Raw genomic sequence first — 25742 nt, 5'->3', positions numbered from 1 at the left:
CAAAGTCCTTGGTGCTTAGTGAGTTTTACAACCTTAAAGTTGAACTGAAATTATTTTGAGCTCAAAAAAACATATATATATATATATAAAAATTACATGGCGATGAAGGATCAAAGTCCAAGGAAAAGCTCAAGTGACTCTTCACAAATATTGGCACCAGAAAAATACACAGTAGTGAATTGTTCCTGTAATGCCATGGTCCGAAATTGCTCAAGCTTCTCATACAAAAGCACCTGAACTCTTGCACTGTGTCTCTCCTGTTTAAAAACACTCAGGGATTTAAGTGGCTGTGTGGTTTCAGAGCCACCTGCTTGTAGGGAAGTGTACCCTGCAGTGCTCCCCTGAGCCACAGCACAAGTACTGAGAGCTTTCCAGGGCTGGATTCCAAACCTTTAATTAGCACCCAAATAAACGTTTAAGCCAGTCAGTCTTCACACAGACATTTTGTTGTCAGCAGAGAAAAGCAAAAATTCGCAGAGCATTGAAGGACCCTGCTCACTTTGTGCAAATTTCTCTGCCTTTGCGAACTCACTGCAGGCTCGCAGCTTCTGTTATGTTTTCGGGGGCCAGATCCGCCCCTCAGATTCCCATCGTATCACCCAGACACTGTGTTCAGGCGTTTTCCACCCAGATGTGTTTGATTAAAGACATGCTGCACTGCAATATGAATCAGACGTGTTTATTCAGGAAAACACTCCCTCCCCATCCCCAACTCAATATTTTAACTGGAATAATTAACAACATCAAAAGAAAAAACTTACGTCATTTTACATGATACAATTATTTTGACATTTCATGTGTCTATTGCTAAAGCTCCCGATGCACTGTCTCACAACACAGTCAGGTTTATACATGAAAAAATACCCTTTAAATATAAAGGCTCTGATATTCTGCACACAATCTGCTTGCCAAAGGCAGAAGTTCTACTCTTCTACCACTGTCAAGCTTGAGGAACTCCTTGAAGCCCCTGGAATTTACATTCATATAAAGTATTAAAAAACTGCATATTCTCATTTTTAAGCATTAAACTTATTATTCCTCTTAAGCGTAAGCTTTAGAAATACCTATTTTTAAACTGTTGCATATGCCAACACACACTCACATCCTCAAAGTTAGAGTATCAATAGACCTCATTTAACTGTTCAATCAGTTTTTTTCCCAGCTCTTCATGTTTCGGTGGTTTCCTTCCTTTTTCCTCCTCTATTTTTTTTTCCCCATCCATTTTTATGAGAATGAAAAATAGAATCAAAAAGAGGAAGAAGCAGAATAACAGAAAAACAAGGAAAGGAGGAATTTTCAAAATTTCTCCGTCACTTCAGTGCCTTCAGCAGGTTTGAAAAAAAAAAAAAAAAAAAAAAAACAAAACAAAACACCACTTAATAAACAGTTTTAGGTGAACAAATACTCCCTTCAAAACTTAAATACTTAATTGGTGCCTAATTCCAAAATGTTGCTCCCCCCATCAGTTCTGGACAAGTCCAAGCAACATGCACTAGTGGTAGTGAAATGGCCTAAGTGGGAGAGACTTATTCTTTTTTGCACTCATACATCTAACAACTTACTCAGTTGGCACTGGCATTTTATCTTACAAACATGCTCTGCAGGAGAGCCGCGGGCTTTCCAGGAATCTCACCCAGCCTCACAGCACAGGTAGTGCTCTGCTCAGAGCTGTAGAAAGTGCCATAAATTATCAGGCCACAGATTAAATGATCGTTTATCATCTCATCTTGAATGGAGCTGTTGAGAGCCAGGGCTTGGTGGACTGAGTAAAGATTCAGTCACCAGCTGACAGTGTGTAAAATAGGCAGCTAATTTGGGTACTCTGACTCACCGCCTGGACGTTCTTGCTTCAAGACAGCTATACAGGGAAACAGGGATCCTAAATTTAGATGGTGTGGACATGGCTGAAGGGAAATGGTGTGCCAATATCTGCAGGATATGGCATCTGAGGAAAAACTGATCTTACTCATGGTCTACGACATCCTTGTCTTGCAGCAGAGGAGGGTGGTTGCTGCGTACAAGCAGCCCAGAGGTGATGGTGAGTGCGGAGGGGCTGAAGGCTCTGGCTGTGATGCAAAGGTCTCACAGCAGAGCCTGCATGCTGGGAGCTCTGGAGCTTCACTCTCCTTAAGGCATCTGAATTTTGGAATGCGCTGTGCCAGGCTTCTTTGGTCTCTGCCCTTTTCAACTCCAAATCTTTAAGCTCATGGGACCACTTCTGAAAACAGAAATCAGGGGGTCCTAAACCTGAGCTCCTCCAAACATTTTTCCAAGACTCCATATCCTCACAGCCCATCATGTTTTCTTGCAGTTGAGCCTATTACAACCATAAAAAGCTGTAGCTGGAAGAGGTTTTGAAGGTCACTCAGTGCAACTCCTGCTGTCGCAAGTGTTGCTTGTAAGAATTTGCGTCGTTACAGTTGTTCCTCCTACGGAGGATGCCTTTGCTTTCCCTTATTCTTCATACTGAACACCCATTGTATCACTTCCACTTTGGAAAGACCTGCCAGCAGACGCAGTTAGAGGTCCCCAAGATCAAAGGCTTCTTATTTATTTTGCTTTTTGGTTGGGTATTTGTGCTGGTTAGTCCCTTTCTTACTTTAATTGCATGATAGGGTACTTGAAAAAACATAGACCTGCTTGTGCTTTTCATATCTAATACTGAATTATGAAGAATAACATTCAGAAGAAAAACATATTAAGAGCATGAGCTAGTGGCTGAGGCTTCTGCAGAATGTTGTTTGCTCTCCAAAGGAATTTGGGTACGTAAGAGGCATGTGGAGTCAGGCAGTTAGTTGGCAGAAGGCCAGTGCGGCATTGATCCAGGTGAGGTTTTTCAAACAGGACTGTTCATTTTTGGGTAATACACAGCCCCTTGTCTGGCCCATGGCACAGTAAGGAATTTCTCTCTAAGTGACTAAGAATTCCTCCCTGTGGGAAGTGTGGAAAAACATAAAATAAAACAAAACCAGAAGTGAAGTGAATGCAAAACTCCAACTCCATCCATCAGCACTTGTTCAGCCTAACTAGTGCATGTGTGTCAGATAAGCCGTGACCTCATTTTCGGATCTGCACTTTGAGGAGTTTGGGTTCAGGCCAGTTTCACAGGAGGTGTCAATGAGCCCTGTGCAGTGTAATTACAAGCCTGAATTAAAAGCCTCTGCAGCTTTGGGGAAGTTTGGATCCAACTCTGTAATCTCTTATATTAAGCTTGATTTGATTTTGATTTGCTGCCCCCGGGTGAGCTTGGATGGAAGTGTATTGCATTGACTTGACTTCATTTAAGTTCCTACAAACGTTTCCTACAGCAATTAACAATGGCCAGAATTAAACCAGTAATACACACTTTTTCTATTAACCAGGATTACAAATAACAGCATGTATTAACTCCTGTAGATGCTTCTTCCTCAAGCAGAACACGGTTTAAGAGTGCAATTTCTTCAGTGTCTGAGAAGGGCCAAGAAACCTCATCAGAGTAGACTTCCTTGTGAGATTGCTGCAGTTTCCTGTTTCTGGTCAGGTTAGCAATAGAGCATATGCACAGAAAGCCACAGGTTTGCCACATCTGAGGACCAGGAGAGGAATTTTCAAAATTTCTCCGTCACTTCAGTGCCTTCAGCAGTTGCCCTTTGCCATGGACTGAGGGCTGTGGTGGGGCACCAGAGCAGGTTCTGCTGCTGCTTGGGAGCTCCAGCACTTGGGGAAGGGCAGGTCTGGGTGAGGACCCCAGAAACAAAACGGCTCTGCTGCCAGCAGGGAAGCTGACACCACGGGAACAAGTTCTTCCCCAAAGCATTGCTGTTGCTGAAAAGACGTGGTGGTGTGTAGGATCCGCTTGGATTATTTTTTTTTTTTTAAAGTATTGTTGTCAAAAATAATCTGCCTCAAAGAACTAGGAAATAAAAGAAGGAAAGTGATGAAAGAGTGAAGTGACGTGGAGTCTGCCAGAAAGTAAGGAGTCTGTGCTGCTTGGCTCGCGGCCCTGTTTCAGTGAAAGCTATTTAACATTTTTATAACTGATGGCAAAATTGCACGCTATTAATGGGCCCTCTTTATGGCTCTAATTTATTCTTATTTCTCAGAGGCAATGAAGTAGAGGCCAGATTGCTTTATCCTGCGGTATTAAAAAGCCTGGGGCTGAGAAGCTTAGCACTGCTTTGTCAGGATTTTCTCCATCTGGCAAAATAATAGAATAAAATCATCCTATGCAGAGAGCTGCTTGCTTTTTTTTTTTTTTTTTTTTTTTTTTTTAAATAATGGGCTTTCTCCTCCAATTCAAAGCCTTCAGGGAAAGGCAGTAGTGGAGGGAGTAAATGCATATTTTCATTCATTAGCTGCCTTTTCGATATTCAGGAGCTATGATTCCTAACTGCCAGACTATCTTAAACTTCTCTGAGTATTAGTGGTGTGTATCGAGGTGGAGGCAGACAGAGGTTAAAAACCCTGTTCCAAGATGGGATAGATTTACAGGGGCCAGGCAGGTAATGTGATCCGAGTGGAGGTTACAATGTCATAGGCAAGGCAAGGGAATTCTTATAAAAATAATTTTCCTTTCTTTAAGGGGGAAAGAGAAAAAGAAAACATGAATTTAGTTTTCTTTTTTTTTCTTTTTTTTTTCTTTCTTCTTTTTTCTTTCCCCCAGCTATAGATAACAAAGGAATTTTTGCTTTCATCAGTATCTGTCAAAGCAGAAAGCAGGTATCCCTAACAGTGAATGAGCTTGACTGTTCGTGATCCTCTGAAAGGTTTTTGTGTATTTTGAAATCACCTGGTCAATGGATTGAAACCTCAAGTATGTACCAGGAGTTTCCAGTGAAATAACACAAGTAGGAAATTAGTTCCATGAGGAGTAATTTGAGTGTGCTCACACAAACCGTTCATCAGATAAGCCTGAATAATAAAAGACTTCCTGGGTTTCTGATGCCAGAAACTGATTTTTTAACCAAACTCATGACTAAAAGGTTTGGTGAAAACTGTTCACGCAGCTTAATTATGTATAAGGAAGAATGCACAGGTACCCAGGGCTGAGTTCCAAATAAAACAGGCTTTAGTAGAACCTCGGTGATGAAGAGAAAAAGGAAAGCATGAGCCCTTTGTAACTTTTCAATCCCTCCCCTCACTTTAAGAATTACATAGAAAGTAAAAGTCTGTGTTACTGAAATTCACAGAATAAGAGGGCCTGAGATTATTTTAAGTATACTTAATTATCTAAACTTTTAATTCAAAGAATATCAAATGACCTATGTCCACTGGACTGTCTGAAATCATCTTTGGGGAAGTCTGAACCTCAGATCTAAATCTTGGATTTTCCAGGAGTGCAGGTCTTTGGGTGTGTTTGCACACTGGCATGCCGTCGTGTCACTTAGGAAACTGCCAAACAAGCAGAACAGGATTTGAGGAAAATATATCATAACAAACTTTGTTATGTGGCACAAGATTGTTATTTTAATATTCTTTATGGAAAAGTCTAAAAGCCCTGGGTGAAAACAGAGGCTAAGCATTGTGCATATACGAAGTCTCTGCTCCAAAGAGCTTAATATTAAATAGAAAAAATGGATAAATAGTGAAAAGGAAGACACTTGGAACTAAATTGCATAAAGTCCATAGCAGAATGCAGCCTGGAAATGTCTGGTGAGTCCCAGGTCTCCTACATCCTGTCCCAGAGTTTTAGCTACCAGCCTAGGAGTCAGTAATTTCCTCATCTTTACTCTCTATGTTCTATCCATAAACCTGCTCCAGAGTTGTGGTTGCATGCTCTAGTTGAAAAAAAAAAAAAAAAAAAAAAGCCTTAATTACAAGCTTTGACTGTTAGTTAATTTTTTTTAATGACCTTGCCAATGACTAGACCATAAAATTTAGACAAAAGGATTTCTCCATCTCCTGAGCACAGGCACCTTGCCAGCAGTGCATTAGCCAAAAAGCCTTGATATTGTGTACTCTTCCCATAATGTGGTTGCATTTTGGCCTCTATTTGCACAGCATTGTTTTGAGGAACCACTGGCACGTCTGTGGGTTGTGTGCTGGATAGTCCAACACCAGTCCTACCCTGAGCCAAAGCAGAGCAACCCTACATCTGCCAGGTGTGGGTCTTGTAGCTTTAGATTTCATTCTGGGACACAAAGTTCCTTGTTTACCCTAGCAATAAGGTAAGATAGGAAACATGAAACAAGGTGTAGCCTAGTAAAAGCAGGCTGCTGTCATTCAGAGAAAGACAGAGAAAGTCTGGGCAGCAGTGGGAAGTCAGAGGACTTCTCACATTTCATCACTGTACCTCAAGACCCCAAGAACATTATCATTGGGAAGGGAAATTTCATTCAAGAATTTAGGATGATTAAGTGTTACTGATATCCGGTCCTCCACGTTCAGGTACGTCAAATGGAACTGGAACAAGGTCTTAAAAGTCTTTTCTTGGCACGTGTCTGATGCGCACCATGTGGATAATGTTTGCCGGTTGACTTTGCCGTTTACAAGGAACTCTATCTTGAGGTCCGTGGGGCTGTTTGAACAGTTGGCAAAATGAAAGTTCAGGTGGCAGTAGATCAAGTAGAGGCCTTGTTGCCGTATCACCAGCTCTTCGCTCTTGCACTGGATGTCTTCACATATGCCCTTCCCAACCAAGCTCAATTTTGAACCATTTACTGGACTTGACACTAGAAAGAAAAGCAAGGAAATTGTAAAACGAGCTGACAAACTTCACTGAGCTAAATTCAAATGCAGCAAGGTATTTTCTAGTAAATGGAGACACCTGCTCTGAGGTTGTCCCATAGAAAAGTCACAGAGAGAGCCCCGGCCCGGTGGCTGTGAGCTCACAGATGGAAGTGGGGTGCTGAAAAGTTGTACGGACTGTGCAGCCCTTTGGGAAAGCCGAGACAGGGAGACGTGGTTTAAAATGGCCTTTGCAATATTTAAGGGAAGTGGAGATGCATATTTGTGTGTCTGTGTGGGGAAGGCATCTATTATGCCTTTTGAAGTTAGAGAAAATATTAATGGGATCAGACAGGGCACCTCACTGACCTCTCATGTACGCAGCAGCTCCCTTGGTCGGGACATTCTGTAGAATTCTTAAAAAGTCTTCGGAGGTGTTCCCTGAAGGAAACAACACGTTAGGTGACCAATCCTGATTTCTTTGTACTGTAAGACATACCGTCAGTGTTCGGCACCTCTCCTGTTGCACCCGGGCTATGGACAAACCGCACAGCAGCAGCCAGAGGCGTGCGTGCTTGGGAGCTGGTTCCTGCACCTTGGCTGGTAACACCTAACTTGCACGGGGCTGCCATAGCGCCGCAGCTCCCTCGGTAAACCCTTAACACCCTACAGTGCCTGTAGGACGCAGTTCTCGCTCCCAAACGCCGGCTCCCCGCGGGCCGGGGCTGGATGCGCGGGGCCGGCTCCCTCCCGCGGCCGCGCCCGGCACTGCCGGCGGCTCCGGGGCGCCCGCACCGCAGCCCGGTGCCACAGCCCGGCCCTGCAGCCCAGATCCTGCAACCCGGTGCCACATCCCAACACCACATCCCTGCACCACATCCTGGCCCTGCATCCCAGCTCCTGCATCCCAGCTCCTATATACCAGCTCCTGCATCCCGTCTCCTGCATCTCACCTCCTGCCTCCCAGCTCCTCCCTGCCCCTATCCCCTTCCCCCCCTGCTGCTTCCTTTCCCATTTCACCTCCCTTTCAGCCACCTTTCACTTCCTCATCTACTTTTCCTAAGCCTCTCCTCCTTACTGAGCGCTGAATGCATGGCACTGATTATTCCTCTTTTATTCTGCGATTATAAAGAGCAGAGTTAGCACAGCTCTGTGTAGCCCGCATGCCTGTGGATTCACAGATGAGATGTACATTCAGGAAAAGAGTGTATCCCCCATGGGGCAACCAGGCAGGTTGGTGGTTGTTCCTCATTGCACTGACCTCTCCTTATTTACATCTCCTGGCCCTGCTGATGCTGGGGAAAGAGCAGCTCAGATGGGAGATTGGGAATTCCCTGTGTTTTATTCCACAGCTGAATACAAGGAATGCAATATGAAGAAATTTCAGGAAAGCCCAACCAAATTATACAACCTTGTCCCAGGGAACACAAATCATCTCTATTTTCCTGTGACTTCATTTACAAAATCAGTATGAGTCATCCACCCAGAAGGGTCCCTGAGGTACCAGTTAATAAGCAGAATTAGATATCCAAGACATCAGATGACATATATCTCATTCCTTACATGAAAAGTATAGAAGTTTACTAAATACAGAGTAAGTCAAGAATCTTAACTTCCACAGAATTCCTGAAACTAAAGGTACAAGAAAGCACTTCAATCTCCAGACCCTTACAGTGTCTGCTTAGCCTGATTTTTCAGAGATGCTTGGTCAGGAGGATAGATAAATGCGGGAAAAGCGAGTCCCATACACAGGTCTCACTGGTTTGTAACAGTGCCCCCTTTGCACTCGTACTGTTGGAGGAGGCTATGTATGTCTTGAAAGAACTGTAATCTCTCTCTGACTCCATTAGCTGAAACACTTTTGAGGGGAGCAGGTGTTCCCTGCTCTCCAAGAATGAGTAAATTGTGTATCAAAGTCCCTTTTCTGTGCTGGAAATCCCCAGAGAAAAACCAAAGCCTGCTTTTCTGATGTTAGTCATATCAACACAGAGTTTTAATGAGTGTACAGAAATAAGGAGATGGTGAATATAAGAAAACTCTTCTGACCCTTATTTCAGGCTAATGCTGATACAGTGGTAGCAAGAGTCTTTGGCAATGCACAGCCAGCATCCTCAGCCCACTTGCGTTACTGATGTCCTTCAGGAAAGAAGAGTAGTTTTAGAGAAACTCGGTGCCATTTCGGGGCTTTACCCTACAGAGCAGAAAATCCCCTGCTGCTCAAGCAGACCTTGGAAGCTGCAGCCCCACAACTTCTGCTAGGCAAGCAGAAGTGTTGTACCCGCACGCAAGCACCTTGATGTTGCCAGGAGCCCCATCAACCCTGAGCTATCTCAGGATTTTCATGGCATCACTCAAAACCTACCCCTCACTCATATGGCTGTGCTTGCACTTTCAAAGCTGTACTTACACCCATTGATGTCAGCAAGTTTTGTACATGTGTGTTTAAGCCATTTGTTTGGTGACATCAGCTGTGTTTCTGAGAAGGCAAGTTATGGAAAAAAACGTATAGAGACATTTCCTGCCCTCGCTCCGCTGAGACAGCTTGTAACCTTTTTCTAGTTTTATTTCTCAAGTTACTTCTTTTATCTGAAACATTTCAGCACAAGCCGGCAAAGACTGAAATTACTAGAGCTTCAGGACTGATCAATGGATATGTTCAATCACATCGCCTAATTGGCTTTTCTCTAGTAGCAGTGTAAATCAGAAGTAATCCCACAGAAGTCAATCGGATTATATCAGTTTAAAAACACTGTGAGAAGGAGGAATAGCAAAGCCACAACTGGGCCTAAGTACCAAGGAGCTCACACGGGTTTCATGTCCGCTGTGATGCACGGACGCTGCAGATCAGGTTGCTTGAAAGAAACCTGCCTATAAGGAAGGACTCATAGCAGGAAGCCATTTAGGTTATTTTGCCCTAAGGAAGCCCTTAGGAGACAATGCACTTTTGTCTTCCTGACCCCTTTTACCACAGGGTAAGCATCCAGAGGGGGGCAGCCCTGAAGGAAAGGACCGAGCAATTTTTGTGTGCATTACGAAGCTTTTCCCCGCCGAGCCAAAGGGGCTGTGAAACGGCTCAGTGGAGCTGCAGCATCACTGCCACCTCCACGATTTCCACCTGCAAAATGGAAAGAGCCTTGCATTGAAACAGCAGGACCTATAGAGGCTGTGTCTGCCTGCCAGGAGGAACCTGAGGCTGCAGGACACATGGTTGTGTCTGAGCCAGGTCTGAGGAGATGTGGCTCCACCTGGGGAACATTCCTCACCACTTGCTGCCTCAGTTTCCCCACCTGTGAGATGGGTATAACAGGAGCAGAGGCACAGGGCAGTGATACCAAGAGCCAAAAGCGGCATGGCAGATCAAAGCATTGCTACCCAGGAAGGAAAAGCCCCTTAGATGTTTTGTTTGTTTGTTTTTGAGGCTCCTCCTAGTACCAACCACCCATGTGTTACGGTGAGGTTCCTCTGCAGGGCATACAGCATTAGGGCTGGCTGGGAGCTGAGTGAGGACAGACAAACAGATCAAAAACCTATCTTATCTTAAGGATAAATTAAATAAGAAAAATATCCTTAAAGGTAAAGAAGGCAAGAAACAGCTTTCAATCCTTTCTTATACTCTACCAATTTAAATGCTGACAAAATTAGGCAAGGTGACTTCATCTGTTTCTGTCAGAGTGCTGGAGGCAGCAGATCTTGCTGTGCTTTATTTCTTTATGACAGCCCACAGCTCTCTCTGACCTCCCCCCTTCCAGTTTCAGTGTTCTGCAAGCAGCTGCTGGCCGGCACTGGTGGAGAGCCCCAGCTGCGTGGTGCTGTGACAAGTGCCAGCTGGGTGATGTCCTCTCCTGGGCTCCACCTGTGGCTGCGCTTGTTGTGCATGCACTGGGTGTCTTTGGTCCTTGGGAGCCCAAGGACAACCACACTGGTCCTTCAGAAGCATCCCTTTCTTTCCTTTGGATTTGGGAGTAACATCTTAGGAACTCCTCATCACAACAAACCTGACTACTGCAGGGTTTTTTGCACAGAATTTAAGGCCAAAACTCTTCAAGGCTTTCACCTGCTTGCCAGTATTGCGTGTGTCACAAAATTTCATGGAGCTGTTTGTATATGTATATATATGTTCATCTATAACTTGCATTTTTAATATTGGAGAGGCAGAGGATCTAACATTCAGCATTTTGGCAATACTAATCATCTCGTTACTAGCTAAATAAGCCCCTCTTATGGCTAACTGGAATCAGGCTAGCAGCAGTTTCCGCTGGATGCTTGCCAAGGAGCATGCCTCTGCACTCCTTCTAGCATTTGCAAGCCCAGGCTTGACAAAATTTTCTGAACCGAGAAACACAGCTCATCTGCCCTGACCTTTCTGAGAGCAGACAGACCCTCATACAGTTTTACATATATTTGCACAAACATGCACGTGTATTGTAGGTGATAAAGCAAAAAAAAAAAACACTGGTGTAAACATCAAGTGTCCATTTCTGAAGAACCTGTCTGCACTCAGATATTTTACCACAGTTCTGGAAAGACTGTTTGCTTCACCAGCTTCAGCCTGATTTACCCTAGGGTAGAAAATAATGTATAGGTGAATGTCACCTGTATTATCTTTAATTCCTGGGACCAGATTTTCTATTTGGGAAGCTATTTCCCCTTGCAACTGTGAATGGAGTGATGAATTTCCTTTGAATTATCTTTATACATATGAGCAGTGCACGTGTACCTATGTATCTGCAGGTTTTTTATTTTGTGAATGAGAGCGGATTTGGTTTCATGTCTCTGTAGTCCCAAATAAAAAGAAAAGCCACCAGTCCAGGTTTATAGCATTTCAAGGGAAATGAGGCTTGGTGAGGACAACGAGGAGAGGATGAGGACTGAACATCTCCAGATGCTGGCAGATCATAAATTTCTCTGTGTCTTGTTTTTTTTTTCCACCAAAATGAATCTACCAATCATACCCTTCTGGCCTGTATTAATATTTATGGCAACCTGTGATTCCATATTTATGAATGTGGATGAGTTTCTGCAGAGAAATATTTCCCCAGAAACAACATTTCACAAACATTTACCTCACGATGAATTTAATGCCTTCCCCTGTTGCTTCAGCAACGATGGCACAGGGGTTTTCAGGAAATTGCTATCGTTTTTCACACAAACATTTAATTAGCTGACGTTGCATCTCAGCTACTGCTTGCACATTTCTGGAAACCCATCCATTGAGGACAGACAGCTGAGTCAGGAACACAAAACTCCTATAGATCTGCTTTAGTGCCCACTGGTGTATAGCTAATAATAGAACACAATCTCCTTGGAAAACTAAATGCAAATCACAGTGTTTTTCCTGCCTTGAGATCACTAAATTAATTCAGGGAAGTAGCCATGTCTGGACCACTGTCCCTTCGTAGTGCAATGCACTCTGCCCGAGTGAGGTGCAGACGTTCCCACCTGCACACTCCTGCATCCCCTGTTAGCATCTCCGAGAAGCTTTGCACAAGTTGGCCCCTTCAGCCTCCCCATTTCTACAGACACAGGGTTGGAGCAAGGCTGAGCACCCAACTGTCAACTCAGCAATGCTCAATTTGCTTTCTCGGCCTCCTTTCAACTCAGGGCTTCCAAGTCCCGTTGTGAAGCAGGGGGTGCAACACCCTCCAAATTACATTATCAACACTGGGGCTGTCCAAGGGGCAGGCACAAATGCAAACCTAAATCCACAGCCACTCCAGCCTCACCACCATTGCCATCCTGCAACATTTCTTATGCTTCTGGTCTTACTCTGCAGCTGCGGGATAGGACTTGCAGCAGCTGCCGAGGCTCTCTGCTTAGAAGTCAGCAAGCGATGCCTGGCAGCGGACGACAGAGCTCCGTGCCGAGGGGCCCGCTGTAAATTACCCACTGGGATCTATTAATCAATTAGCCCTGCTTTATGCATTTTAAGAGAAAAATAAAAGGCCATTGTAATTTGCTCACACTTTAATGCTCCATTACCCCATCAGAGCTGTGCAATAGAGCCTGACAGGCGGGGAGGTGTAGGCTGATCGAGCACCTGCACACACTGCAGAGAGCTTTCGGCAGCCCTTCCTGCCTTGTGGCATTTTGCTATGCCCTCCTTTGTCTTACACTAATGGCATCACTGCAGATTTAACAGCAGAATTTAGAGCAACAGGATTCCTGTAATTGATATTGACCCAAAGGCAAAATGTTTTCTAGCTAAGGAAACACGTCTTGTAAATTCCTGGAGAGAAATTCCTGGCTCCTCCTGCCTTGCACCTGCCAGATGTTGATGAGGAGAAAGAACAATTGGCACAGATTGTGAGATTTGAAAGTAAATAAATAAAATTGCAATGCAACTTTTTTTTTTTTTTTTTTTTTTTCTTAATGTGAGACCTCTCCTTCCTACTTTGGGAATGCCAATATTGCTTGTGTTTTGCTTTTACATAACCCTGACCTACGACAGAGGCTCAGTGGCTCCTCCTCTGTCAATCACCAGACACCTCTCCGACAGCTTTCACTACCTCTTTCTAATCGGTGGTAAAACTCAGCCATGAAAACCAGCGCCGTTCTGGTGATTTCTCTGAGGTTGGGCTGGCTTGTGAGGCAGAGGCTCTGCTCTGGGGCTGCACCGCTCCACAGGCACTGGGGACTTGCTGCCACCATGGGGGATGTGGGCAGCCAGGCTGAGGCTTTGCAACCACTTAGGTTTGCAAAGCTCCTTTCTGGGCAATTTTGGGGATGCACTGGAATGAGGCTGTGATAGGGCTGCCCAAACTCCCTTATTCAAATCTGCCCTGGATGTTAAGACCCTGCTTTATTTCTGAGGATCTTCAAGTACAAGCTATAGTACCAGAAAGCCATAGAAAAACTTAAGGAGATATATAGAAGATACACAGAGAGAAAAAAAAAGCACTGAGGGGAGAAGAAAATCCCTCCTGTTTTACAGGAATTTGAAAACACACAAAAATGATGGTGAGGTTGATGCAAAGTTCTCAGGAAGGGCAGTGGGACATGCAGGGACAACTTCGTGTGGTATGGAAAAAGCCCAATACAGAACAGTCCTGGATTCAAAAATTCTGCTAGTTAGAGTGTATATTGACCAAATGCTTCATTATGTCACCTGTGCACAAAAACAGAGGTGCAGAAAATATAGTTATGTAAGGAAGGTTTTCTGGACCTTGATTTTTCAGATTCCTGTTGTGCCAACACCTCTAGATGATCACTGTGCTTCAGTTTTCCCATCTGAGGAGTGGGAGGTGATGCTATCTCATGTCTTCTGGGACTAACTAGGAACTCGTATTTGCAAGTCAAAATACTTGGTGCTAAGGACCACAGAAACAGGAAGGCAATAGAAATTAAATAAACAGTGCTTCTCTGATTTATACTAAGGGAAAACAGAATCTTGGTAGGCTGTCTCTGCTAGGCTAGTTTGAAAGGTTTCTCCAATTTTGGATTCCCTATGTCCGTACTCTGCCTGTTTAAATTCCCTGCTCCTTGCCTCTGGGTGCTGTTTTCCACTTGCTTCTCCTCGACCTACCCCTTCCCTCCTCCCTTTTTCCTGCAAGCCAGTAAAAAACACGTAACTACTCCAGACCAGAGGAGTTCAAGAGGAGCTCCTGTTGTTTTGAAATATGTGCTAACACGTTTACACCCTGTCCCAGGACAGGGACCAGGGACATTATGTCCCCATGTGCAAGAGCCAGCCCTTAAAATAAGACCTAATAGAATGATGTTCACATCCTCTGGCAAAAATGCTTTCTTGCAAAGACACCTCAGGGCAGATTCAGAAATGCTTGTTATTTCCTCAGCTATGCCCTGGTTTCCGGAGGTACCGAGTAATTTGAAAGTTTTTTTCTTCTTCTTCTTCTTCTCTCTCTCTCTCTCTTTTTTTTTTTTTTTTTTTTTTTTTTTTCCACTGCCTTGGCTTTTCACCAAGAAGTGACTTTATGTGAAATGTTGAGATGTGCATAATTGCCTTACTCACGATCCTGGGCAATACTTGCATTACAAATGAAACACAGCACAGGCTGTCAATTTAGGTGTCTTACCTTTGCGGATGGGTTCTGTGATGCCCTCTGTGGCAGGATCAGCTGCCTGGAAGAGAAATGAGAGTGGGGAGGTTATTCTGGGAGCAGGGCACACCTGTGTTCAAGTGGGACTCTATTTGTCGATATTAAAAGTTTCCACTGCATCCCAGGAAGGCACTGCAGAGCTGGGAGTTACACAGCATATGGCTCCTACAGAGCACCCCAGCATCCCAGTGAGGGAGAGCTGTGGAGCACAGCCCTTCAGCAACTCTGCACTTAGAAAATTCATTCTCAGTCATTCCTCATCACAGCTTTTTTTTTTTTTGTTTGTTTGTTTTGTTTGTTTGTTTGTTTGTTTGTTTCCCTGAAAGTAGTAGAAATCTACATTTCTGACACAGCAAATTTCCCAGTGCTGTAAGAAATGTGTGTGGCTTTTGTTGGGGTTGTTTTGGAAGCAGAAGCCCTGAAGCTCTCCCTGTGGCTTGCAAAGCTTGGGGGGAGTAGGACAGAGTGGGACTGGACACCCTTCAGAGCCAGTGTTTGGCCCTGGGAAGCCTGGCTGGATGAAAATAAAAGCTGCAGAGCCCCAGCACAGGTCTGGGAGCAGCAGTGTTGTCCTGCCTCACCTTTTCTCCTACTTCTTGCTTCTTGACCCAAAGGTCAAAAAGGAATGGGGAATTGTCCTCTGTCAGCATGGCCTGAAAACTTCTCAGGAAACATGCTCCAAATGTGAAAGGCAGTAGGCTTCCTCTGTGGTCTAGCTTTTGTTTTGGCATACCTCTCTGCTTTCCAAACATGAATTCCTCGGGCCTGTGCCTGCTTGTGTATCTACTTCCATGCAGGTTATAGCTCTAACAGCTCATAACTGTACATCAGTGCCCCCAGGGAGCAAACAAATTTTCCTGACAGCTGTGGAAAGAAATTGTGAGTGCCTCAGCACTTGAAACTCTGTGTCATGTCCCTTCGCTCACACACAGTGCTAATTTCAGTATCAGGGAGTGGTTTCTGTTCCCTTCCAGGCTATCCTAAACTGACTCTTTTATTCTCAAATCTAATGACCTGGGCTAATTGTGCTGTGTAACCTGGCCAGGCCCAATTCAGCATGTCCAAGGATTAGAAAGTTGGGAATCTGGTACTAGCTTTGGCAGAACATCTGTTATCTCCTGGGAAAAGCAAGGCAGCCTATACATGTGGCAGGAGACACCATCATCCGCAGTGGTCTGGAGATCTCAAGGGTCTTAAAATATGAGCACTTTATTTCTAGGTGTAAATAGAATAATGTGTGGCATGAGGAGAAAGAAGATGGTTGGACAGTAAGAGAAGTCACGCTGTGTCTGTTTCTGGTACTTAATGTTGTGGCCTTAGATGTTTAAGAATACATTTAATTTTGACTTTGGCCTAAAGTGACCGTGCTTTCAACTACAGCTGAAATGTAGAGAAATGTCTGTTCCAGGCAAGCTGAAATTATCCTTTGGTCTAATAGCAAGATATTGCATCCTGCAGATAGAGATTGTATAGGTGCTTTGTGATTTGGGAACCTACAATATCTGAGTCGTTCATTTTCTCTTCCCACACCCATGTAAGACAGGGAGAAAGATGCTATCTCCCCAGCAAGATTACGCTCAATATGATCAGAAAGAAAAGCCATGGCTGTCTATAGAGAGGTTGGTAAAGTAACTGAGATGTTACTATCAGTGAGGTGCTCGCCTCTCAGCCCTCCCTCAGAGACAGCATGCAGGATGAGGCTGATGGCACACAGCATGCTTTGTAGCCAGGGCAACAGAAAAAGAATTAAAATGAATTAACATATCGTGTCCTCACTTGGGAAGTCTCCCAGTGGGTGAAAACATGAGATATTAATTCAATTTATTTTAGTGGCAAGTGACTAGGTATTCAAATAACACTTTAGATCTTGCTTTGAAATATTACTAGCATTGCTGTTTTCTCTTGTGACAGCCAGCACATTGCGTGTAATAGTGTAATTTGGAATGCACAGGGACGCATGCTAGGAGCTCAGAGAGGTTTAACAGAGCACTGGCTCGGGAACAATTCAGTACAACGAATTCACCCTGTCTGCAGTGATCTGGGTGCTGCTGATGAAGGATCTTAGACTTGGCAAGCAGAAGAATTTGAACTTGCTTCATTAGAGAAAATGATAATCAGGTGCTAGTGAAAGTCCTGTCTTTCTTCCTTCCCTTAATTACTTTACAAGAAAGTTTCCCAAGCTGAGACAGACCGATGCTGTTATAGTAGTCACTGAAGCACAGAATGGCCCGAGTTGGAAGGGACCCACAGGGACCATTGCATCCAGGCCCTGGCTCCGTTCAGGACCACCCAAAAAACAGACCCTAGGTCTGAGAGCATTGTCTAAATGCTCCTTGAGCTCTGGCAGCTCAGTGCCATGCCCACATCCCTAGGGAGCCTGTCCCAGTGCCTGACCACCTCTGCGTGCAGAACCTCTCCCTAACACCCAGCCTGAGCCTCCCCTGTCACAGCTCCACGCCGTTCCCTTGGGTCACTCTAACACTCGGGCTCAGAGCTGAGTATTTGTTTAACCAGAAGTCTCCAAAATGCGTGCCCACCTCTACAAAGCCCAGGACAACGCATCCCAAAACACAGTGCCCCAGAAATGAGCCTGAGATCAGCTTCATGAGGCCCAGGGCTTTCGCAAGAGTGCGTCCCGCAGGTCCCAGCAACAGAAGCTGAGGACATTAATTAATCTCCGGGCTTCAAACCTTCGTTATCCGTGGCTGGCTGAGCCGGGGGGCAAAGCAGACGTACTTTGGTGTTCAACGAGTGGGAAATTGCTGGCAGGGGCTATTTTAATTTCCTTTTTCCTTCGTTTTTGTCAGGGTTGTCCACCAGAGGGGGCCAGCAGGCTCCGATGGGCCTGCTCTCGGCAAGGCTCCTTACAGACCTGTAAGTAGCCATAAATCAGCCAAAGGCAGTGCAGGGACGTGGCTCCTGCAGCCCCACTGCTAACGGGGTTTGCAGGGTAACTAGCGGCAGGACTAGAGGGAACGGCCTCAAGTTGCACCAGAGGAGGTGCAGGTTGGAAATGAGGAGACATTTCTTCTCAGAAAGAGTGGCCAGATGTTGGAATGGGTTGCCCAGGGAGGTGGTGGATTCACCGTCCCTGGGGTTGTTCAAGGAAAGGTTGGACGTGGTGCTTGGGGACATGGTTTAGTGGGTGACATTGGTGGTAGGGGCATGGTTGGACCAGATGATCTTGGAGGGCTTTTCCAACCCTAATGATTCCATGATTGACTCCAGTGGCCTGAGGAGGAGACCAGCAAACACAAAGACCAGCACTGACTCCTAGCAGTCAGCTGGTGCCTGAGCCACACTGAGGGGACTTGCCCATGCCGCTTAGAGGGTAACTATATGGCCCCTACAAAATGCAGAGCAGTGACGGACTGTCCCAGACTTCACCCAGAATCTGTTCATAGTGCTACACCTCATGGCCTAGGTGTCTAATACAGCGTACCTTGCAGTACAGTCCAAGGTGTCCTGGGCTTTATGTGTCCTAATTACAGTTCTCTATTCCTTTCTTACCTCTTCCACTGATTTTCTCTCTCTCCATATATACAGACATCTACATAGGTGTATGTGTGTTTATCTATATCTACCATCTATATCTATCTATATATCTAGCAGCAGTGAACCGCAGCAGGCAGAAGCACGGAGGCCTCATGGCCCTTCTAACAGTGTTAAGAGGGAAAATGTAGGCAAAGGTCCACTATGCAGCAACTGCTCTTGTCTGTGAGGAAAAACAAAAATCACTTCTAAAAGATGTAGGTAAGTGAATGGGCCAATACAAAGTGTTTCTGTAGATGAAAGCTGGGAACTGAACTGACTTCAGCTCTGAATGTAGTTCCAAAAAATGACACTTCCCAGGTCTGACACTGTGCTGTACCGCCTTTCTTGAAAACAAAGTGTAAAGGAAATTTCTTAGGGTGTTGGAAAATGTGGGGGAATGAATAATGTTTCCAAATCTAACACTGTTTCCGAAGCAGCTGCAGTAATGTCATTACTCTTTTAAATGAAAACCTTGACTCTTTCGGTAATATTGTTCCTCTGGCAACTGGTGTAACTGCATTTATCCTGATGGAGAAGTAATTTAATGCTTACTTTCATAATAAGTACAAATGAAAGCCTCATTATATAGGAAAACTGTGGCAATTCTGTAATTACCCAGGCTGTTATTTTAAAGATCTCCCTTAATGTCCCACTATTTATCACTTGAAAATCCCCATGTCTCATTCTAACTGTCTCCAAACTGCTTCTCTTTTGGAAGAACGCTGATTTCAGGTAAATGACTCCTTGCTGGTACAACTTAAAGAAGTATCAGTCAAGCTTTAATGGTTTAATTTCTGGGTAATGAGCATACACAGATACATAAATTGTACAGGATCAATTTAGTAAGAGAAAATATTGTGCTGAATGAACATATTTTGTTTTCCATGGCCAGCATCATTCAGCAGCTCCATGCTGGTGCTTTCATTCTATGAATCATAGCAGAGATGCTTCAGCACTTAGATTTTTGCACTAAGATTTCAAAGACTATAAAACTTCTAACGTGATATTATACTCTGGTAAAATTCGTAGCAACATTCCTGGTAGGATCAGAAATGCACCTTTTGTATTCACAAACCTGTACCTCTGTCCTGGATGGACCTGTCTCACTGATTCCCCATTCAGTCCCAGATCCTCTGTATTTTAAGAAGGGGGAAATGTCATTAGGCAGTGGGAAGAGTTCTTTTTCTCAGACCTTGTCTCACTTACATCCTTCAGCTATCCTTGCTATAACTATTTTTGCATTAAAAAATCACTCCCGAGAGCAAGACTGACAAAAACGTTGGGGCATCACGAGGTTCCTTGCCACATCCACTGCTCAGGGTTGTTCAGGGGAGCTCTGCTTCACTGCCTCTCATGGCATCCTAGCAGACAGCACCACACAGCGTCACGCAGCCAGATGGCTTGTACTGTGTCCATCCCTAACAGACACTGCCAGACCAGGCAAGACCGGACCAGACTATCTTGGACAGCGATTGCTCTCCAGAGAAGTGGCAGGGGATACATAAGCCAGGCAGCAGACACTGAGGCACTGATATGTCTTCGTTCCACTTCTCCTCCTAACTAGGCTGGACATAGTGTGGATTGACTCTTGGATTATGAGCTTCCCATTTCTATTCATAGAGAAGAAATTGCATGCTAGAAATAATGTTGCCCATGGAGCAATGATTTCTTTTTTTGAAGGTTCTTTGCTCTCCCTCTTTGTTTTGTCCCCTATCTTGTGTGTGTACTCATTACAGGTGGCAGAGATTGATCTGCTAGCTACAGAATATTAGTTGGAGAGAGGGAGGTTACATTAGAAAATAAAGAAAAAAGAACAAAAGAAAAAGGCAATGAATTAAGTGAGAAATTGCTTACCGTCCTCTGAATGACTAAGACCATGATGGTGGCTAGTGCAAAGACGAGTAATGTGGCGAGGGTAGCGATGATGAAATACAAACATGTTTTGTTAGTGGCTCCAAGCCTCCTTGAAACGGTGTCTTCACTCACATGCATGGCTGATTCATGAGAGTCCTTCACCTGAAAAAGTGTTTGCTCTTGTGCCGAGCACATTCTTATATAGCTCTCAGGGTACTGCTCTGTATCTCCCCTTGGTCAGGTTCAGGTCGCAGCCCATCTCTGTTCCTGGCAGGATTTTCCCCCTTCATCCTGGCTCATGTGATCTGGAAAAAAAAACTTCATCACTTGTGGTATGAAGAAAGAAGGACCTGGGGGCGTGATGCAGGTTGCAGCTGTGAAGAGGGGAAGGAGCTTCATGTTCTTGATCAGGGATTTCGCGACAGCCGTCTTGTATGCTGCATTGGAGGTTTCTGATGTCAGAAGGTGAATAGTTACCAAGATCAGTCCCCCCCCTCCCTACCGCTGGCTTTCTGTGAAACAGAGAGCTATGCAAATTTTGTTTCATTTTATACTCAGTGCAGCTACAGCTCGGTACAGTACCTCACCCCAGAGCGCTGCCTTCCTGTTGCACAGAGTAATCTCTTGTGATTCTCCGCAGCGTCCCAGCGCTGTGATCGCCGGCGCTCTGCATTGACCTGGGCTTTGTGTCTGGTGGCTGCTGCTCCTGCCTCTGAAGTCTGCAGATGGTGGGTGAGATTATGCTTGAACATTTCTCAGAAATTGTCAGGAAGATGTCTCTGATGCAGGACACAAATTCTAGGCAAAGGCATAGACAGAAAGTGGTCACACCAAAGTAACTGAAAGCATGATGTCAGGATGTGCCTGCAGAGCATGTCTGTATTTGCTTCCATGCCTTGACAGCAGCTGCTGAATTTATCCTGGTTTATCCCTTGCCCACAAGTATCTCTGTTCCAGGCTTGTTCTAGCACCCAGCCATGAAGTTTATCACCAAACCCAATCGAGACTTCTCTAACTGGAAGCACCGCCACTGCTTTCCAGCGTGGAATCATCAGTAATACCTAACCCTCCATTTTTTGTGTGAGATGACTGCTTGCTTTCTGGCTAGCCCAACTCGAAAGACATTTTGGTGTTCTGAAAATTTTCACAGTTAGATGCATGTCCTCTTTTGATTCATAACTATGGAAACCAAATAACTTGTGTAACAGATCAGGATGACTAGGATTATTATTTATTTTAGCTATTCCCAGTTCAGTGATATACGGTCATCAGAATGAACAAACAGGATCTTACCAATGGTCCATCTATCTCAACAGCTTGCCTTCTGTAGAGCACAACAGGAGATGCCTTGGGAAAGATATCAGAACAGAAAAAGCAGGTAAAGTTATTTATTGAGTGTAATTATCCAGGTTCCTCTGATTTTGGCTAATGGGACTCCCAAGCCAGACGTGGTACCTTTCTATTTTAATCTAGTTCTGCTTTATACCCCTGACATTAAGACATCCTGGCACCTTACTGTTATTAATACTTAGCTTTAAAAAATATCATCAGAGCACAGCAGTACAAAAGCTTGTATAGATTTCCAAACAGTGTTTTTCAGAGCATCACTTATCACTGTGGAAACAGGCAGTCTATTTTAATCAGGAGACAAAGGGAAGAATCCTCTCCTGAAAGATGAGATGGTACAGTAAGATGCTTGGTCAGGGCTTCCTCAGGAAGTCTGTCACTCAAGCCTGGGAGGTTGGATGAGGTGGATCTTCACCCTCTCAGTCCTGCCTCATGGCAGCAAACATTTTGGACAGCACCTGAAAGCAGTGGTTCTCAATCACCCTGCTATGCACTGGAAATTAGTCTTGATTTGCAAGGAAAAGAACTGCACATTCCTGAAGGCTCTTTTGACCCCTTCCAACAGCCAGTCCTGCAGAGCTTCAAACCTATCCTTGGGAAAGCAGAGCGTGGAGGCGTTTCCAAAGAGCATCATTGCTCCGTAGCAATGTGACAATTGTGAAATGCAGGAAGATCCAAACTGCAAAGATCTTGCAGTGACTGACGGCATCTATTATACTTTAAAAGACATTAAGCATCTCTTGCTCATGGTGGAGCAGATACATACCTCAGCAAGGAAGATGACTTGCATGAGAGTAATGGTGTTGTAGTTTTAAGAATGTCCCAGCATCTTCAGTGTCATGAGGAGAGCACCGTCCTCTGTGAGCTTGTAGGTGTTTGTGGCTGTACAGAGATGTGCATGGTCAGTTCTACCTGCAAATGTCAAATACTTGTGCTAGCCTTACGTATAAGTAGATAACCAGATACTGTAGTGGTGATAATGATAAAATGAGATCAATGAAGGCCATTAAAGGGAAATGGGAAAAGTTCAGCCCCTGTGCAAGCAGGTGCAAACCAGATTAAATTTGGCTTGTTACTTTCTAGACTAAATTCAGTCAACCCACTAGCATGGCACTTGAATGCTGCAGTGTTTAGTGAGCCAGCAAAGTCTGCTCGGAAGGTCACATATAAAATATATGGCAGGCACAGAGCGTCTGCTTGTGCAATGATATCATGCAGTACAGATTTCAAAGACAGCAAACACCTAAGAATGCCCCAGGTAACAGCAGGATCAACAGATGATTCCTCTTCTTTCACTGAGGAGGGTGAAATGCCTTGAATTGTCGAAGGGAAATACTGCTCAGCCGAGCCAGATGTACAGCTAAGGCAGCCAGTAGTTTTGCAGCAGGATAACATGACAGGTTGACTGGATGCTTCTGCTCCTGTAGCTTTGTCTTAGGCAGTAGATAAACCACCTCACCTCCCTGTGAAATAGCTGCTCTTGGGGTACAGTGGCTGTATACCCTGGCTTGAGGGTGGTGATGCACTTTAAGACATAACTTTAATGCAATGCTCTGTTACCCTTTATGTCCAACAACCTCACTCTACAAAACCTATCATGCCAGCTGCCTGATTATGCCTGATTTCCAGAGCCCAGTTCACTGTTTTCATGCCTTCTGAGCAATGTTGCATCCATTCTCACAAGCTCCAGTTGAGAGGCTAAATAGCAAGTGCTTGCCCTGTATTTGCATTGACTCTTCAATATGAGGCGCCTGCTGCATCCTCTGCAGCAAAGAGCTTTGCTTAAAAGGACAAAGAGGGAGAAAACAAGTGAACCACAAAATCAGCAGTTCTAATGATTTCTTGGTAGAGTTTTCAAGTGAGTGTCTTTAGAAGAAAAATATGAAATATCCCAGCCCCCTTTTTAATATTTATTTATCTACTCCTCCACTGAAAGGAACCAAATAAACTTTCTGAGAACTGAAAACTCATCCATGTGGTCAATGGAAATTCACCTTTGACTGAAGTTTGTGAGAACTGAAAACTTTTCTGAAAGACATTAAAAGCCAATTCTTCAGAGACATGTATGTGCCCAGCTGCCACTAAAATCCAGAGGCGTGAAGAGTGCAAATGCCTTTAGCAGTTTCTGTTTTGATCCTCAGTGGGAACTGGGTCCGTTTCTCATCAAAACCATCATTCATGTTTATGCTCATATAGTTTACTGCCAGAGCTTTGTCTTTAGATTTCCACGATCTAAGAGAGCTTAGAATATGTACCATGATGTATCTTTTATTATCGTGTATGATTCCTCACCTCATCCCCCTAATTAAGGGTTTTAGATAGCAAATATGCTTTTGGGCTCTTACCTTCAAAGAGACCCTCTTAAAGAAAGAGCTCTTTGACTACAGCTAAATTGTAAATCACTTGAAATGGAAATGCAACATCAGTAAACTGAGGTTACTGCAAAACATCATTAGTACTCAAGGTATGAATCACAGGATTTTAAGTTTCCTCCGATGAATCATTCTCTTGTATTGTGCTTTGGTGTTATGTTTGTACTCCGCATCTCAGCCTCTGAGGGAGATGGATGCCTGGGCCAGGGTCCTTCTGCTTGAGCACTCCTCGCTCCTGAAAAATGCTTCAGTGCTTGATCCTGCAGGAGTAGCACATGCACTCATAACCATGGATCAGCAGAGGTCTGGTCCACCTTGCCTTTCATTTACTGAGACATGGTAAAGTACATTACCTGCTAGATGGACAGGTTATTGTGGGCATCTCCAGAACAGTTCTGCCCCCCACCAACTTCCACCAGGGGGAGGAACTAAGAGGATATTCAAAATCCCAGTGATGCCTAATTTCCATCGAAAGTCAGCAATTCAAGGATTGAGAAAGATCTTTTAAAATGGTATTTATTAAAAACTGTACCTATTTGTGTGATCCTGATCCAAGGCTGGTCACAGAAGGAAGTAAATGACATTCCAGTATCACACTAACACTGCTGTGATGATATTGTTGGCAGTTACCATAAAAGAGTCTTCTGAAGGAGATGCTGCATATCTCATCCAGGCTTTCTTCTGCTCTTGCAACACATTGGAAGGATTCCAAGAAAAGCAATGTTCTTTTCTCATTTTGTTTCTGCAGTAAAATTACGGAATAAAAATAGACATCAGACAGTAGGAAAATAAGAGAAAAGAAAAAAGGTTAGAACTGCCATTGCACAGTATTATCTCCTCGGGAAGCTACGTAATGTTTATTTGTGCTGTGCGACTGTCTTTGTTGTTCAAAAGAATTATATCACTCAGCCTTGTAAGGCAATAGAAACACAGGTATATTAAATTAGCTGAAAATTGGCTATAGGGGGAAAAACATCTTTTTATACTGGAGGTGATATGCACCATCCATCTCTCTAGAAGTACAGGTAGAAAGCAGAGGTGTTAAGATAGATAATAAAATGCAGTAATAAAGCAGTATAAATGGAACAGTTATAAAAGTACAATAACTTCCACAGATTTGTCAGAGAGTGCCTTTGCTCAGTAGGAGTTATTCTCTTCCCAGACAGTACCAGTTCTGCCCATGTAGCATCCTTCCCAAAGAAAGGAGCTACCTACTCTCCTGGAAAATCTTTGGTATTTTTCAGCAACATTTGCTGTCAAGAGTCAATCAAAACAGAAATGTTCTTTTCGGAGCACTAATCCCCTCTGCATTCTGATGAATGGCTTGGGAGTAACAGGAAGGAGGTAATGCATGAATCACCAAGCTGTAAGAAATAGGAAGATTAAAAACATACCTTAAATCAAAAGTGCAGAGTTCTTTAGAATGTGATTTTTTCAAGCATGTCTGGAGTTTTCAGGTACCTCAAATTCCAATTATTCAGTGAAAAAACACTGGGAGAATCTTCATGCCCAGTATGGTGTTCATCACTTCCTGAACACCAGGCCATTTCTGAGTGATTCGAGCAGCGTAATCAAAAATGGAGCCACCCAGAGCTATACTCAGGCTCTGGTGCCTACTCTGGATTCTACATTTAAAAGAAGAAGGAGGCGTGCATCACTTTGCATGGCAGGAAGAAATAGCTGTAAGCACTGAAAGTTGCAGAACCAAAGGACTTTTGGAAGAGGTCTGCAGAGACCATGCTTTGACCCTCTGCTGTGAGGGAAGGCAGCACTGCAACCTGCCGCATCCAGACATCCCAGGGCTGGCAGAGAGATGCAGCACTGTGACCAGGGCATCTTAGAAAAGGATCTTACAGTCAACATACATAATAGATTCCTAGCTTTTAAGTCACGAAGGGGCCATTAGATCACATAATCTGGCATGCTAATTCAG

General features: G+C 44.2%; 1 protein-coding gene across 1 annotated transcript; it reads right to left on the bottom strand.

The window, feature by feature from the left end:
* Positions 1–6252: 6252 nt before the first annotated feature.
* On the bottom strand, positions 6253–20285 carry TNFSF8 (TNF superfamily member 8). The gene is made up of 4 exons (XM_032200048.1): positions 20091–20285; positions 14679–14724; positions 7015–7086; positions 6253–6650 (listed from the first exon to the last, which is right to left on the bottom strand). Exons 1-4 carry the CDS (start codon positions 20283–20285, stop codon positions 6253–6255), a joined length of 711 nt encoding a protein of 236 aa, XP_032055939.1.
* Between the last annotated feature and the right edge of the window lie 5457 nt (positions 20286–25742).

The sequence above is a fragment of the Aythya fuligula genome, chromosome 19 (genome assembly GCF_009819795.1).
Source record: "Aythya fuligula isolate bAytFul2 chromosome 19, bAytFul2.pri, whole genome shotgun sequence".
Classification (NCBI taxonomy): Eukaryota; Metazoa; Chordata; class Aves; order Anseriformes; family Anatidae; genus Aythya; species Aythya fuligula.
This window is presented reverse-complemented; position numbering and strand designations above follow the sequence as displayed.

Coding starts and splice junctions, on each gene's coding strand:
- TNFSF8 (XM_032200048.1), bottom strand. CDS start 20,285: ATGTGCTCGGCACAAGAGCAAACACTTTTTCAGGTGAAGGACTCTCAT. Junction 14,725..20,090: donor TCTTAGTCATTCAGAGGACG/GTAAGCAATTTC, acceptor TTTCTCTTCCAG/GCAGCTGATCCTGCCACAGA. Junction 7,087..14,678: donor CACAGAACCCATCCGCAAAG/GTAAGACACCTA, acceptor TGTTTCCTTCAG/GGAACACCTCCGAAGACTTT.